The 16,413-nt window shown below is 43.1% G+C and overlaps 8 protein-coding genes across 8 annotated transcripts; 4 read left to right on the forward strand and 4 right to left on the reverse strand.

Moving 5' to 3' along the window:
• Nucleotides 1–101: 101 nt before the first annotated feature.
• On the reverse strand, nucleotides 102–836 carry Bfra_001045 (putative er-derived vesicles protein erv14 protein; the record flags this gene model as incomplete). The annotated part of the gene is made up of 4 exons (XM_037331485.1): nucleotides 102–194; nucleotides 263–329; nucleotides 391–546; nucleotides 733–836. The coding sequence occupies 4 exons, from the start codon at nucleotides 834–836 to the stop codon at nucleotides 102–104; spliced, it is 420 nt and encodes a 139-aa protein (XP_037197818.1).
• A 746-nt stretch (nucleotides 837–1,582) lies between these two features.
• Nucleotides 1,583–3,158, reverse strand: Bfra_001046 (putative methionine aminopeptidase protein; the record flags this gene model as incomplete). The annotated part of the gene is made up of 4 exons (XM_037331486.1): nucleotides 1,583–1,809; nucleotides 1,861–2,407; nucleotides 2,454–2,852; nucleotides 3,012–3,158. 4 exons carry the CDS (start codon nucleotides 3,156–3,158, stop codon nucleotides 1,676–1,678), a joined length of 1,227 nt encoding a protein of 408 aa, XP_037197819.1. The 3' UTR covers nucleotides 1,583–1,675.
• A 434-nt stretch (nucleotides 3,159–3,592) lies between these two features.
• Nucleotides 3,593–5,613, forward strand: Bfra_001047 (putative kynurenine 3-monooxygenase protein; the record flags this gene model as incomplete). The annotated part of the gene is made up of 4 exons (XM_037331487.1): nucleotides 3,593–3,713; nucleotides 4,101–4,318; nucleotides 4,371–4,799; nucleotides 4,852–5,613. The coding sequence occupies 4 exons, from the start codon at nucleotides 3,593–3,595 to the stop codon at nucleotides 5,611–5,613; spliced, it is 1,530 nt and encodes a 509-aa protein (XP_037197820.1).
• A 666-nt stretch (nucleotides 5,614–6,279) lies between these two features.
• On the forward strand, nucleotides 6,280–8,167 carry Bfra_001048 (putative cytochrome p450 monooxygenase protein; the record flags this gene model as incomplete). The annotated part of the gene is made up of 4 exons (XM_037331488.1): nucleotides 6,280–6,441; nucleotides 6,492–6,692; nucleotides 6,766–8,023; nucleotides 8,082–8,167. The coding sequence occupies 4 exons, from the start codon at nucleotides 6,280–6,282 to the stop codon at nucleotides 8,165–8,167; spliced, it is 1,707 nt and encodes a 568-aa protein (XP_037197821.1).
• A 1,302-nt stretch (nucleotides 8,168–9,469) lies between these two features.
• Bfra_001049 (uncharacterized protein) lies at nucleotides 9,470–10,645 on the forward strand (the record flags this gene model as incomplete). Its single annotated transcript, XM_037331489.1, has 2 exons — nucleotides 9,470–9,522; nucleotides 9,583–10,645. 2 exons carry the CDS (start codon nucleotides 9,470–9,472, stop codon nucleotides 10,643–10,645), a joined length of 1,116 nt encoding a protein of 371 aa, XP_037197822.1.
• A 451-nt stretch (nucleotides 10,646–11,096) lies between these two features.
• Nucleotides 11,097–11,358, reverse strand: Bfra_001050 (uncharacterized protein; the record flags this gene model as incomplete). Its single annotated transcript, XM_037331490.1, is given in 2 exon segments — nucleotides 11,097–11,332; nucleotides 11,343–11,358. 2 exon segments carry the CDS (start codon nucleotides 11,356–11,358, stop codon nucleotides 11,097–11,099), a joined length of 252 nt encoding a protein of 83 aa, XP_037197823.1.
• A 91-nt stretch (nucleotides 11,359–11,449) lies between these two features.
• Bfra_001051 (uncharacterized protein) lies at nucleotides 11,450–12,054 on the reverse strand (the record flags this gene model as incomplete). The annotated part of the gene is made up of 2 exons (XM_037331491.1): nucleotides 11,450–11,879; nucleotides 11,900–12,054. The coding sequence occupies 2 exons, from the start codon at nucleotides 12,052–12,054 to the stop codon at nucleotides 11,450–11,452; spliced, it is 585 nt and encodes a 194-aa protein (XP_037197824.1).
• A 2,511-nt stretch (nucleotides 12,055–14,565) lies between these two features.
• Nucleotides 14,566–15,345, forward strand: Bfra_001052 (uncharacterized protein; the record flags this gene model as incomplete). The annotated part of the gene is made up of 1 exon (XM_037331492.1): nucleotides 14,566–15,345. One exon carries the CDS (start codon nucleotides 14,566–14,568, stop codon nucleotides 15,343–15,345), a length of 780 nt encoding a protein of 259 aa, XP_037197825.1.
• Nucleotides 15,346–16,413: the final 1,068 nt, after the last annotated feature.

Raw genomic sequence — 16,413 nt, forward strand, 5'->3', positions numbered from 1 at the left:
CTTCTAGTTACGTCTCGTCGAGCAAGCTCTGCCCTTGACCGTAGAACCTATAACTGTACCTATGCCTCCACTTTATACCGGTCGCCGATGTTGTTCTTAAGTCAATGCGACTCGTCCCGGATCAAGGCAACGATCATAGAGTAGAGGTAGAAGAAGAACATGATAAGATGGAAACCGAGCTTGATGAAGGATTCCTGTTGAGAGAGGGATGTTAGTGAGAGCTTAAAAATATGACGAGACATGGAACCAAGTATCAACTTACTTTCTTGTGGACATTGAGCTTTCTGAAAATTTCAGTGGCATCGAGAAGATGTGCGTTATCGAGAATCCTAATTATCTGTTAGCGAATGTCCAAAATCTTGATATTCTACCACTGCAGCGGGAACCTACTTCTTGACATTGAATGCCACAAGTGGCAGATTGAGAACGAGCGCAACCCAGTACCCGTTGATAAGGAATAAGAAGGTCAAGAACCCATGAACCGCGGCTTCAGGAATAATGTACGTGTTCAAACGGTTGCAAAGATCGATAGGGTTGATGTAGTCACTGTGCCATTCGATGTTAGCATTACTTCGTAGTATGATGAAGCTTGAGTCGTTCCATCCCAGTAGCAAAGGATCGATATACATGCTTATCGCATGTGGTAGAGGCCAAGTCTCTATTACTCTGTCCACCTTTCCGAACCCTCCGCAATCCTGGATTGAAGAGGTAACAAAGTGAAATCAAACTTACCACTCGAGATCACTGTACATAATAGTGAAGAATACTTGTAGGAACAGATTGACGGCATTGATAAGCACCGCCAATAGGTACAACCATGCCTCTCCTGACATCATCTTGGGCAACCTATGTGAATCGCGTCGAATGCGCGATGAAAAAGCCTTTTGTATATTTTCTCAAGTTGCAATATCTGCGATGAAGGTCTCCGAATATATATTCGAGTCAAGATGTTGCTTCTAGGAGCTCGGATGGTTGCGTGCGTGTTGTTCGTTGTCTGTTCTCTGAAGGGATTTTTTTGAGTATGGGTAGTTCAAGTTTAAGCTCTAAAGGTGGGGAAATCCTCCAAAATCGGCACCGTATTGATTGCACCTTGGTGAGAGAAGAATCTAGATGATGTTGGCAGAATTATTTTTTATGCAGTACCACAGTGGTTCGGTTTTCCTGGAAGCTTATAGTAAGTGGGAAAGATTCGGATGATGATCCACAAGCGGCGAATGACGAAGCTGTTGGAGACTTAGAAAGTTTGTTAGTATTGTGTTGATAGATCAAGATCAAGGATTTGTTCCCTTCTGATAGGATAATAAGTAATATTTCATTCGCTTATGCATGTATAAATTGTGCATATTTGTCAGGGGCATGAACGATCGATAGGTAGATAGGTAGATAGGTAGAAGTGAAGTAGATACACTCGAGTAAAACTTAAGAGCCGTACTGTGAAGGCTTCCAGTATTGTGTTGGAAAGTTTTATTCGGATTTACTCCTGATTACCTCCTCATTTATTAGTCTTCAGAGGCTATCATATCTCTGGGATGACTAGTGGGTCGGGGCTGGGAAATGCCATTTCCTATTCACACGGGATTCATGGGGTCACAAAAATCCCCCCCTCCCCTCATTGCCCTCGATATGGCCCTGGTGGCTATTGGCTTGGCTACAATCTATCTGTACTAATTATTTCTCAAGCTGCCACTTCCTTCGTCTCCCCATTAGTCTCCTCGGCAACGACTGGCATTGGTATGGGTCCACCAGGAGAGTCAGGTAGTCTTCCTGTCAAGATTTCACAACCATCATCTGTGATCAAAAGAGTATGCTCTGTTAGATGTTAGTAAATGATCACAGTCAATGAAGTTCAAAATTACATACCAAATTGGGCAGTTTTCTTTCCATCTTGAGTGACACTGGTCCAGTTATCTGGCCAAGTCTTATCCTTATGTGTTCCTAATGCAATCATGGGCTCGATTGTGAAGCACATTCCCGGTTTTGCTGTACCTACAGCCTTGTTCTTCGCATAATGGGGAATATTTGGTGCGCAATGAAACAAGCTGTTGATTCCATGACCACAATATGCCTTGATGACGCTACAATTCGACTCCTTGGCGCGCTTTTCTATAACATTTCCAAAATCTCTGAATAGTACTCCAGGTTTAACGATTTCGATGGCTAGATCCAAACATTCTCGTGCAGCTTCCACCACTCGCACTGTGTCAGGGTCCGCCTTTGCTTTATCACCAATATAATATGTTTCGTTGAGATCGCCGTGGAAGCCTCCGTGGTAGAGTGTAACGTCGATGTTCAGGATATCACCATCTTTCAAAACCCGTCTATCTGGAATACCATGGCAAATGACTTCGTTAACGGATGTGCAGACGGACTTTGGGAAATCGCAGTAGTTGAGAGGAGAAGGGTACGACTAGGCTGATCAGCAAATTCAATTTATTTCACGACAAGGTACTCACGTTTCTCTCCAAGCAAGCTTTGTGTACGATCTCGTCGATGTAGTCGGTAGTGACTCCAGGTTTAGCGGCTGCGGCTGCAATATCCAAAACTTCTCTACCCAATCGACAAACCTTTCTCATGCCTTCCTGCTGTTCCTTGTTCAAAATTTCAATCTTGTTTCTTTGACTAGTTCTTTCGCTGCGTGGAACTCCATCTCTCCAGTAATCGGGGTGCTGAATAGTTTTTGGTACTTCTCGATGATCGGATAATGGGTAAACAGGTCGTAACGATCCGGTAAATGGAAAGGTAGGAAATGGATTGAATAGTCCGGTAGCTGGATCGGGTTTAGAAACAACTTTTGGGGTAAAGATATTACTGAGGAAATTACTCTGTGACTTGTGGACTTTCTTATGTTCACTCTGTGATCGTTGTTAGCATTGCGCTGGATTGAACATTTGACCCCTCCAAATCTTCCTCAGAGGGGCAATCAAAGTGGACGACATCTGATGTTCTGCCGATTTGCTGAGAGGTCCGAAATGCTTTGGATGATGGATTAGATAGGATTCAAGTGCACATACCCAACTCTTCTTAAAACAATCTTGCGAACAGAAAAAGCTGTCTTTCGTGCCAAGCTTCAAACATGTTGGACATTGTAATGAGCCAGCTTCATTCTCGCAATCAACGCCTATGCATTTTCTGGGAGATGCTGAGTCTTCTGATGCCATAGTGAAGGAGATCTGCAAGAAATTTATAATATGGGAATATACAGACTTTCCGAGAGACCTTGATGGCTAAACAGCTTTGTTATAACCTTGTGCAGTAGGACAAGGCGAAATTTCTGGTAAATTTCTGTCAGCCGTGTTCCCAAAAGTGTTCTAGAAAGGGCGTGAAGACAAGTAGCCAATTAAATTAACAGTTTGTGCCAAGGCGGTGTCCTGCTTCAGCTTAGCGTTCATATAATTTCATAAAATCATACGATCACGTGAGATGAGGGGTGTTTTTAGTGAAATGATTTCTAAAAATTCTAAAGTCATACCAAATAGACCCTTCACTAATGATAAATCACCGGACCGGAGTACTATATATTTTCCAAAAAATGTCATAAGTAGAATTCTCAAAAATTTGCCTCAATCCTTTTGAGTTGACATTTTAATCGAAAATGCCTGAACAATCTTCAAGACAGAAGACTGTTATTATTGGAGCTGGCCCGGTCGGAGCTTTAGCAGCTTTATATGCAGCTCAACGAGGGGATGATGTAGAAATATATGAACTCCGAAGTGGTACGTTTTGATTCTTTCATCTTTTGCCTGAATAGTTTGCAATTCACAGGAACTACCCAAGGAAATTTAGAGACAGTCTGTATATGATATAAAACACACCCAGTGAAAGTTCACTCTTCAATTATACACAGAGACTCTCTTTTTAAAGCTCTTTTTCCATCATGTAGATGAGTCATGTGAGGGTATCGCCACAAATCTTTTAGGGGGAAACTTTCATGTTGTTGGGATTGCGGAAGGTTAGATCGAGTTTAATTTGGCACATTTTATCCTTCTCCAGTTCTCTCTTGATGTATACATCACTGGAGAACAGGTCCCCTTTATCACTGCTACATCGGCTTGTGAACTTATGAGTCAATCTTGCAATCTCCCCCATTAACAAAGCCTTAGATCTTCGGGATCCTTCCACAACACCTCTCAATTTCACAAAATCTATCAATCTCGCTTTATCAGAGCGGGGAATTAATGCCATAAGACAATCTGGGCGCACAGCACTTCTTGATAGTATCATGAAAGAGGCGATACCGATGGGAGGTAGGATGATTCACGGCGAAACGGTTAATAAGGAGCTCTACGAACAGTCACAAGACTATGATATCCATGGAAGAGTATGAATGTCTATGACCACAGTAGCAATGACATTACTAATACGATTTCTAGTCAATATATGCCGTGGACAGAGGAGATCTCAACAAAAGATTACTCGATGAGCTCGAGTCTCTTCCTAATGTCAAGTTCAAGTTCAATCACAAACTAACCGGAGCTGATTTCAGAAACAAAAAGGCATGGTTTGAAGTTCACGGTGGAAAATCACTTCAATGGTCCGTCGAGATTAGAGACCAAGAAGTGGAAGTAGATTTTGATTTCCTCGTTGGAGCTGATGGGGCTCATTCGGCTACACGTTATCACTTAATGAAATATCTCCGAATGGACTATCAGCAGGAGTATATCGACACTCTATGGTGTGAGTTTACGATAGATGCTCAAAAGCAAACTGGAGAGGATCCAGCATCTCGTTTTAAAATATCTCCACACCATTTACATATCTGGCCCGGTAAAGATTTTATGTTCATCGCAATCCCTAGCACGGTATGTAGGCCTTGTTTTGCATCTTTTTCGATTATCTTCTTACGTAAATTAGGATGGCTCGTTTACTTGCACTCTCTTCATGCCATCGAGACCTTTCAATGAGCTCGAAACCGACCCTAAAAATGTCCCGGCTTTCTTCGACGAACATTTTCCAGGTGTCACAAAACTAATCGATCATGCTTCTTTAATATCATCATTCAAAAATAACCCACATCTTCCACTCATAAGCATAAAATGCAAACCTTACCATTTCCAAGATTCAGTTGTCATCCTCGGTGATGCCGCTCATGCCATGGTTCCATTTTACGGACAAGGAATGAACGCCGGTCTGGAAGATGTCCGCGTTCTCTATTCCGTTCTCGATGATGAGAAGCGCAATTTCCCCCTTCTCAGCACCGAAGCGTGTCGTTCTGTTGCTCTGGGCGTTTACTCCGAAGTCCGTAAAGCCGATGCACACGCTATCAACGATCTAGCTTTCGAAAACTACTTTGAAATGCGCGCAGCCGTTATCTCACCGGTCTACAAATTCCGCAAATGGTTAGAAGAAACATTGAGTGTATACGTACCTCGTCTTGGATGGCAAACCAAGTACTCTCGTGTTAGCTTCAGCAATGAGCGATATTCCGAGATTGTAACGAAGAGCCAGAAACAGGGCAAATTGATTATAGTGGGCTTGGTGAGTGTATTAACTTCACCGATCGTAATTGGCGGATTATTGGCATATTATAGATGGAGAAGAGCTCATGCTCCTACGAGGGGATTCATGAAACATGTAGCGAGGCTGGGAGCATTGTTAGGATGGAAGACTGCTTGAGGAAATATATGTGTTGGTTCATGTATTAATGATTTTGTCTATAGACATTTTCCCCTTCTTGTATTATAGCGATAGAGAGCGAGTTTTAGATTATCAGTAGAGACGAGTATATACCATTTGTAGAAATATATCTTTGTTGACGGAATATATGGAGGTCAGAGAGACGAGTGCCCACGTGACTCGAAGCATCCACTATAATTTCATGGACCTTGTTGGTACCGTCTCTGATAACATCTGGAAATGTTATGAGTGTACTTGGGAGAGTTCAGTTCACTCGGGAAGAGGAGAATGAATGACTTGGTCGTGCTTCGAGTTCGCTTATGTAACCCACAGGGAATTTGTTTGAACCTCGGTTGATTGGCTGAATTAATTTCCGGCATTGTTGTTCAAACAATCGAATGTTGTTATATTAAACCATGGAATTCGTACGCGTTTTATTGCATTCACTGTGATTGTTAAGAGGCGGTTGGTGAAGCATCAATTATCGAGATTCTTCTCAAGTATATATCCCTAGAACGCATTTCTAACGACGTATCAATTCGAAGGAGCACAATGTGTTCCCCATCAAGGTAATTGTAATTTTCAACACTTCGCGAGTTTCACTACTCCGACGCGTAGCATTTACGACGACGTTCTTTTTCTTCCAATTCTCACCAAATCTTCAACATGGGGAACAAAACAACGTTGTCTCCTGGGAATAGCTCTGGTCCTATTGACAATGTATGGCTTTCCAATAAGGTCATGGCGCTCATTGCCACGATTCTCGCAATAACGATCACAGCCTGGGTAGTAAGATTCATTCAATATAGAAAATCGTACAAGGAATATGTAAATGACAATCTCTCATCCAACTTTGCACGTTCTGATCAACTCAATAGGCATCTGGAATACCTTGCCCGCCTTTCAGTACTTTGCTAGGCACGTTGAAATCCATGGGCGATCAATATGCTCACGCACCAATGACTGCACATCCTCATGGTATTATGACCATGATATACGATAAATACAACTTAAAGGACATGTTCATCCTGGACAATTGGCCATTCTTTCGTTGGAGACAAATTATTATTTGTGATCCGGTATGTTTATTTCTTCCATCATACTTTATAAGAAAGCACCAATAGGTATCGTAACATAACTGATGTTGGAAAGAATCTTGCTGCACAATGCACGCAAAACCACTCACTCCCAAAATCAGTTGTCACTGGGCAATATGTTGGCCATATCACCGGGAAGAGAAGTATTCTACTTACAGAAGGGTTGGAATGGAAGAAGAACCGGGCGTTGTTCAATCAAGGGTTTGCTCTTGCTCATCTAACAACACTCATGCCCAGTCTTGTCGACGAGGTAGAAATATTTCGCGATGTTTTGGGCAAACTTGCCGACTCGGGAGAGGTCTATCCAATTGAAGAAGCGGCTGCATTTTTGACTATTGATATAATGGGTCACGTTGTTTTGGATATTAGTTTGAACTCTCAAACGATGAAGAGTGAGCTGGTCGAATATTTTCGAAATTCTATTTCTTGGACACCAAAAATTGTTGCGACAAATCCATTGGTAAACCTAAACCCATTAGGTCCGATTATGCGAAAGTATTATGAATGGAAAATGGACGGCTACCTTAACAAAGTCTTGGATACTCGATTCGCAGAGAAGGAAGGGGGTGCCACGAAAGGTAAGAAGAAGCCTGTTATTGATACTGCTCTCGACGAATATATTCTCCAACAAGAGGAGGACAATATCGCATTGGGCGATCGTGGATTGGATCAAACTTTCAAGCAAGTATCAATCGATCAAATGAAAACATTCCTATTCGCTGGTCACGACACTACTTCAAGTACTATTGCCTACACATACCACCTCCTAGGTAAAAATCCTAAATGTTTAGCCAAAGCGCGAGATGAACTGGATAGGGTATTTGGAAAGGACACTTCAAGAACTGGAGATATGATCAAAGAGAACCCGAGTATAGTAAATCAGTTACCATACGTATATAGCTGTATCAAGGAAACTCTCCGGAGATACCCACCGGCAGATACAGCGCGACATGGAGATGATCTCGTTCTTGAATATGAAGGTCGACAATACCCTACTAAGGATTTCATGGTAATGGTTTGTGTTCATACCATACATCACCGAGAGGACCTTTTCCCTTCCCCTTACGAATTCATTCCTGAACGATTCATGCCTGCACCGGACAACTTTCAAGAAATTCCAAAGAATGCTTGGCGACCATTTGAAAGGGGATCCCGAGATTGTATTGGACAAGAACTTGCTCTTCTTGAAATGAAGATTGTTATGGCTATGACTTTAAGAGAATTCGATATCAATTCCGACTACGAGACTTGGGATCGAAAACTGGGTAGGAAGGAACCCGGTGGTATTCTCAATGGTACACGTGGAATGTTCGGTGAGAGGATTTCTTCTGCAAGATCAGAGCGATATCAGTAAAGCTAACAGAATATTAGGAGATCGTGCTTACCAAGAATTAATTGCAAGTGCTAAACCATCTGATGGGATGCCGGCGAGGATCGAAAGAAGGACGCATAATTAATTGGATTATTATGATTTGCAAGATCCGATGGATGTAATATCGCATAATTTCATGCGATTGAGATGAAGATTAGACAACGAATATTGAAGGTGGGAGTGTCACATCACGACTATTCTTTCCAATATACAGAAATTGCTCTCCTGTTCTTATTACGATTTTCTCGCAAAATTTTGATTGGGCGAGATTTCATCTTGGCAACACGTTTAAGAATATGCAGAGGAAGCTTACCAAAATATTCTTTGAATCCTTACTATCTATTCATCAGTGTAGTGCTACGATAAAATCGGTATTGATGTTCCAGATCCATGAATCTGTACCGAAGATGTCGTTGAGGTGTTCCGACCGCGCTAGATCCCTGCTAAAACCCCCCTTGTCTCAACTTCGTCTCAAGCCTTGGCTTCAGACGGAGACTAAAATAAGATAAGCGATCTCGGAATGCAAGGGGTTCAGAATACAGGGGTTTCGGAAATTTTCAATCAATCTTAATTTAAAACACTTAAGCTTACAATCTATCTGGTAGCTTGTTTCCCCAGATTTCATTGAATGGATTGTATGTTTTGCAGAACTGCCAAATTAAGTGACCCGCCTGAAATTTTCCGACAAGGGGTACGGTTACATTCTATAGTAAGCTTATGGTAGAGGCACAAGACGTTTGAGATGGTGAAAAGTGAGACTCGAAGTGGCTTCATCTGATATCTGAAATGATTCAGAAATGATAATATCGTTCGGTTCCTTGATGCGGAGGGTGGTGAGTAATCTTGCAAATGTTGAGTGAGGTGAAAAAGACTAGGGTTTCTCACAATTTTAAGTTCATGGCAATGATGTCAGCTAGGTTCTGTCATCTGAAGTGTGTATCAGCCCTAGCATTTTCGTCCTATCTCCTGAGCCTGCTTACTAGCTTCAACGGTATAGACATTGTTCAAGCAGTAAACTTAACCGCCGCATGGTATGATCTTCTACAAGCATGCAAAGTCTGCATTGGTCCCAGACAATTGATTAATCGTTCCTTGGAATTGACTCTCATTCTCGTTATGTATAAGTACAAGATGTTTCTCCTTCGACAATTTTCTTTTTCATCATCATCTATTCAATCTTCCTCTCAATCTACAGTTTGACTGTCTTTTCATTCATTTAGTTCTGTGAACTACTGCGTTCTTTGCTATAATATTATCTAAACTTTCATTAAATACATCCTTCAAATTAGGCCGGTCCAATCTTTTAGTTTTTAAACAGTCATTCTTCATACTACCTTTTTTCAAAACCAATACCTATCATATCGCTACCAAAACCAATCAAATCAACATGTTTTCAAAGACCATCCTCACTTCTTTGCTAGTGACTTTGGCCGAAGCTCGGTATGTCTTCTTATCTACAAGTGCTCAAGTTGTGCACATATCCTAACTTTCCAATCTTAGTTTCGGTCAAGAACAAGGAAACGGAGCAATTGCTGCCATCACCGCCCTCAGCGACTTCGGAACCTCAGGTGCTGCCGCAAGCCTTGGAGGGGGCTCCATTCAATTCCTCCTCGCGGCTGCCAACCCCTGCGGAAAACTCACCCAAGCCGACGCCATCGTTGCGCAACTTGGCGACGACCCCGCTGTCATTTCTGCAGCGCGCGGTCTCGTAGCCGCCGAACAAAATTTCAACCCTTTTGTCGTTTCCGTTCCAAATATCTGTTCTGACCCAACTTTACCTACTACAGCTGCTCTTCGCGGTGTTGTTCCTTTGGTCGATCCGGCTGTAGGAGGAAGCGCCACCGAGAATGCAAAAAGTGCAACGAGTACCACAACGCCGTTTGCAGCTGATGGTCTTAGTGTTGCGGATGTAATGGTTGCGCAAGGTTTCTCAAATTTTACAACCACCGATGCAGCAGGAAATAAGGGAACTCCATCTGGATCTTCCGCTGCGGGCGGAAGTGTGTCGACTTCGAATTCCACTGCTAGTTCTGCTTCTTCGGGTATTTCGAGTGTGGCTGTGGCTGCTGTCGCGGCGGCTTCTTCAAGTGCAGTTGCTTGTGGAGGTACTACTTTCGTAACTGTCACTATGGCCGCTACAGCCACTCCCGCTGCTTCCTCCTCTGTCGCCTTAACCAACTCCACATCCTCAAGTTCCCAAGCCTCCTCCATCACCGGTCTCGATTTCGGTCTCTGCGTCCCCACCATCAAATTCGAAGCCGGTCTCGACGGTCGCAAAGACACCGAATTCACTTTCCAAGCCATCGATCCCTTGGTCAACAAAGGCCAGCAAGAAGCACTTAATCCTAATATCATCACCAATCGCATCTGCGATCAGTTGGCTAATGTATGTAATGCGAATGCGGCGGCGAAGACCGCGTGTGCGGATGCGAAAACGAAAATTAGTGCGTTGGGTACGAAGGATGTGACGACGGCGGATGCCTGGAATACGGCGTTGGGCTTTGAGGGCGCGAATACAAATCCGGATAATGCGCCTCAGGCGGGATTGGTGGGCCATACCTAGGGGGCTTTGGGGGGTAGATTTAGGGATGGGGATGGGGTGGGATAGGAGATGATTGTATTTGGATTGAGAGGGGATTTTATGGGATGGGATGAGATGAGATGAGAAGCTCAGATGAGTATGAGAATATGAATATTTGTATAACTACGGAGTTGATATATGATCATGTCTATCTATGTCCTTATTACTTACAAAAAAAGTGAAAGCTGAATTCGTTCCGTTTCATTTTGTGTAATAATTGACTAACTCCATTTCATCTCTTGAGTTTCTCGATCGAGTGGTCATTTATTACGCTGTAAGAATAGAGTCCAATCCTTTCTTTGGGGCTGAGTAGACTATATTCCGTACTATTCTGCGATACTGTATGCATTTCCAGACTGAGCTAAATTATCATCGATAAATTGCTTCGTACAGTGGTCATCTTGTCTGGAACATCAACAATTTCAGATAGATTTCAGAAATGTCCACTAAGAATGCCCTTGATGGAAAAAGTAGCAGATGAATTGTCTTCTAAGATTTCGTACGCGGTGAGAGCTGCATTTCCAATATCGTCGACTAGATTGGCGAGTTGAGCTATATTAGCTATCCCGTTGAAAATTACCCTTTCAGCCCCGTCATTAATGGACACTACCATGAGGATTGTACCTGAAACCTCGAGGTTCAAGTTCTTTTTTTCCTCCGCCTCCTCTTCTGCACCGACGTCTTTGAATATTCATTGAGTCGACGGCATTTTAAAGCATTGATCCAGGTGTGCTGGATTATTCGCCTGGCTAATCCTGAGCGCAAGCTCGAACTACAGACCTGTTGCTACATTTTCCAAGTGTTGGGCATAGCTGCTTCTATGCCTGTCTTAGAGGTTGTAACGACGATATCAGACTCTCGACTACTTCCTCCGGGGCCAACCGCCCGCGGAATGATTGCTAATGACTCCTTCAAGACAACGCAATCCCTTGGTACTTCCCAGTCTCCAAATGCAATCTGATCTCTCTCCATGCCTAGCTGGCTGGCGGTGGCTGTGTAAAAACCTACAGGGGCAATCAGTGTATAATGAAGATCCCAAAATTCCAAGGCAATACTTATTAGAGTAATTTGAGTACACGTGACTATAGCACTTCCTGTGTCGCTTTTCATCGATTTGCAGTAAAGGAAAGCGTTTCCGTTTCCAATTTCAATATCCATAAAGTCACTGAGAGCAGAACCAACGCTGGTCTTGGCCCACAGGAAGTAGTAGCCAAATCTATTGTCAAAGCATTAAACTGATGTGTTATACTCGTTCTGTAGGTCGTCAAGTGTCTCGTGTAGAATCCCACCGTCCATTGACTCCAGCATTTAGACGGAATTGACTGAGAAGCTGTAGCGGAAAGTGAATCCTTCAGCATGGTTGGCTGAGAACTAGCGTTGCAGTATGTCATATTGAGTATGTCAGATGCGTCGTAGTAAGAATTGTCAGTGGTATTTTAGTCAGGCCGTGGCCCTATTAATTCCGCTTGTCGGTGTTAAGCTCGACAGGATAGTGGCCACGGTCACACACAATGTCACATGGACCAGAATCGTCTCCGTCTACCGAGATGGCATTGAGTGTCTCGCGAGATTGCAAAAGATCCACGACTCCAGTATCTTCGCATACACGTAGGGTAATAATGTTACTTAGAGTGGATCCACAGATCCGCTTCAGCTAGTGACAGGGGACAGAGATTAGAGGTAATATTAAGCGGGGGGCTGGTCTAAGCGAGGTCCTCAAGAGCAATTAAGCTTTCAGGGTTTAATTAACCTTAATTTACCGACGCAATGGTTCCAAACGTATGTGTTGTGTAGAGCACTGCATTAGTGTTATTAGCTATGGAGCCTAGATTTTATGTTGAAAAGGTTTCCATTGTGGTGATTGACTCATAAGTTTAGTACTTTCCTCATTCGAATTAGTTCAATATTTGATTGAATTTTGAGTTCGGCCTTCGTAGCTCCTGTGCTCCACAAAATCACCGGAGATTGCGGATAAGAATGGGAGTCTGCGGCACAGCTTGAAGTCAACACTGGTAGAGACTTCAGAAGCTCCATGTATTATCCATATACCGAGGTACTTGCAACCCCCCGCGCTCCGCCTCATTTGGATGTCAATATCAGCTCATTTTAAGGTACTGCGGAAAGTCAAATATTCCCGGAAACAAATTAGTTGGACGAGTTTTAGTTTCAGTGGTCACCGTACACATAGTATCCACTATTTCAATATCAGGTATCAATTGACTCTTTGTCTATCAGCTCACTCTTTTTTTGCATCAAGATTTGCTGAATTGTTAACATCTAATTACAATGAAAAGACGAGCAGAACTGTGAACTTGTGAAATCAGACTCATAAACCTTCCAAAAAATAATGACAAACTGCAACAACATTTGCAGTGACTCTTAGTTACACTGTTGAAAGGGTTTTTTGCTCATTTGCCCATCGGCATGGCAATATCTTTCCGAGCACGGCTATATACAACTGGTCTGCCGAAGACACCGCCTTTACATATAGAATTTCAGAGCTATTCATGGGTGATTGTATCCTTCTGATCATGGATCTGTCTTAGTAAATATACTAATATTACTTGGTCAGTATATTACCTGACCTGATCTAAGTAAATGTCTGATTTTGCGGCTTCCTGCTCGAACGACGCTAGAATCATCTGGAGACGGATCTGGCGACATTGCGGGGTGAGCTCGGTGACAAAATCTCATGTTCAAGTCTTTTATTCGATATAGTTTCTGGGGGCTATCAGGAGACCCTTGGGGCAATATATACTGATGAATTGGGTAAGTAATCTGAGCTTGCTCTTTGTCTCATATCTAATTGTGATCTTTCTGTCAAATCCGCGACGTGCCATATTATAACTTCATCTGTCTTGTCGATGCAGACAATGCGAATGCCTTGACTGTAAGCGGATTTGGCCAGGAGTCTGTACAATTATGATCTCGACAATTCTCGCACGGTCCAGTAGGCGTCAGAGATCGTTATCTCTTCAATGAGTCATCAGGGTATGTATCTGCTGACTTTTTCAAAACGAAGAATACGCGGTCAGCTTTTACCAGAGAAATGAAGGGCCTCCATTGTCTACTCATATGTACTCCTTAAGAACTACGTATGGAAGTGGCATGCTAGCATAAAATTGGGATGAGTGGGTTTTGCTTTGTTAAAGCAAGGGCTTTCAATATCGTGCTCCAACAGGGATTTATTCAATGAAGTCACAATACAAAAGAGTGTCTACCGCACTTGAAAGGAACATTTGAATCTTCATATACTGCCATCCTTTTACTTTCAATTGTAACTCCAAGAGTTTCGAGTAGATACCACGATGGGTTCCGAAAAAATCAGATTCTCTTTCAGGCTTTTCGGACCTGGATGAAGATTTTCATTTCCCTTCGCACGATCCTAGAGCTTCGCCCTCAGAACAAGATTATGTAAACGCGATGCGAGGGGAATTCGTTCCAAAGAATCTTCGTCACGAGACAATAGTTTTTTGCGTAGTCCATGGGTTGCGTTGTAACATAGCATTTGTCGAGTCTGCGCCAATGAAGGAAATCTGTGCTAAGAGTACCAATAAGATCTTCGCTCGCGCCAGGAATGCTCGCTTAATCATGAGCGATAAAATTCCGCTTATGAGAGATGACGAGGAAAAGCCTTACTGTATTTGGCATCCACAGGTAGCAAGCGTTGATACATATCGTGAGTTGGTCCATAGGTATCCTGATATGAAGTATCATGTTGGTCGAGCGTGTGCTTTTGGGGGTTATAGCGACTTGTATCGCGAACTAGACTTGCTCCCGGACAAAACTTGATTATTGGCGGCTCGCAGGAGATATTCGATCTTATCATGTGCCAACCGACATACTATGCCGCCATGGATGATTATACGCGCTCGGTAAATTAGAAAGCTCCACTCAAAGCAATGGGTTTAAATGGCGACACAGCAGTACTCTCGTCTTTACGTGTGACGGTTGAATTTATGAAAGAGTACTCGAGAACTCGTTCGCATTATTTCAACATTACGGAGGATCATTGCATCAGCGAGACCTCTTCTGGTCAAACTCACAGTCTCCCTCTAGCTCCTGAGCACGTGCCTCTGCTCTACAATCCTCTTCCGCTCCACCTCCCGACCACCAACAAGGATGCTCTGATTCTTCATGCTGCTTGTGAAGGTAATATCGATCGATACGCACGTTTACGACGTCCTGTCATGATCCATCATGAAACTGAGGCCGTAGTCCGTGGTATTTATCACCACACGGCTTTTGCACGATGGTGTCATCATCAACCAAACGTAGCCCATAGCCCTTTTCGTGATGACATCAGACAGGCTGCTCTAGCCCGCTTCATCATGGTAAACGATTTATCGCGGATTGCCGATCAGAGCACTACCACCACACATACTATTACAGGCGCAGAATGTTGGCCTGATCCATTTTTGATATGGTTGCCGCTCATTCCATCAGAGTTGACACTCCGTGAGTTAGTGCGCCGACGTCCGAGCATGCTGCGCCAAGTTGCCATGGCGTGTATAGCAGCAGACTACTTTCAGTTGTGGAGTGAGCTTGAGCCAGAGCCTGATCCAATACTCTGGGAACAAGCAACCAGCATGGGAGTTGTAAACAGAAATCAGAACTACTACTCTGAAGATTTAGAACGCCGAGCAGCCGAGAAGAATGTCAATCTGCTTGTGTGCGGTTAATATATCCACTCCATCTTCTCAGGTATGCAATAAACCATGATCTATTCTATTTAGCACCTGTATCCTAAAAATTGATGACAGATTCCGACAGAAAACGGGGCTAATAGAGTGGTGCACAATAAACACTAAATACAGATTATTTTTCAGAGCCTGCGAGAAAGTCATAATACCGACATTCCTGTGGAAGATAGACTATCAGCGTTATATATTTTGTACCTGAGATCAATTTGCTAGGCTATGCGGCAATGCACAATCTCACTTGTTTAGTCAGGATCATAGAGTGGGCTTTTGGGACTGGAGGTCCAGGGGAGGTGGAAAGTAGTGAAGAAAAGAGAGAAGAAAATGAGTAAGAGGGGGAGAAAGGAAGAGGGGGGGGAGAGATGAAGATGTCAAGGCTCTTGGATAACGTGTTTGGCTCACATAAAAACAAACAAACCATCTATTGTGTATCAGATGAGATTAGTCTGGTGATTGAAGCGAGATGATAGTGATCATAACGTAGGTCATTTTGAAGAGTGGTGATCTAGTAAGAAAGCTCTTAATGTTTGGACGAGGCTAGTCAAATCACTGAGCAATCATAACGATAAAAAACGCCGAGGATCGGGTGATAGGAAGTATGCTTACCCCTACAGATATACAACAGACAAGAAATCCAAATTTCAAACTGAATCACGGGTATGACCCCAAGTATGATGAAGCTAATCTTGAAGATCCGGAAATCGGGATAGAAATCACTGGGCTGCTGTCGAGCTTCCGATTATCTCGCAGAGGAAGAGCTATTTTATTTTATTAACCGTTACATTTATAACCGTTGGAAGTTATTAAGTATGTATGAAGATACTTTATTGGAGTAAGTATGAAGCTTCTATTTGCCAAGGAAACGACGATGACCTGTGTAGATAATTTGCTGCTGTGAGATCCTCTAGGATCCTAGGAGTCTTGGATTCCCCATCGGCACCCAAGGCCTCTGGTTCCATCGCGAGACTATTGGGTTGTGACAACCTGTTTTCGGCTGACTAAGGAAGTGGACTTCTGAGTTCTACTGGTTTGAGGTCTGCTAGTAGGTTC

This window comes from Botrytis fragariae (assembly GCF_013461495.1).
Source record: "Botrytis fragariae strain BVB16 chromosome Unknown tig00000001, whole genome shotgun sequence".
Classification (NCBI taxonomy): domain Eukaryota; kingdom Fungi; phylum Ascomycota; class Leotiomycetes; order Helotiales; family Sclerotiniaceae; genus Botrytis; species Botrytis fragariae.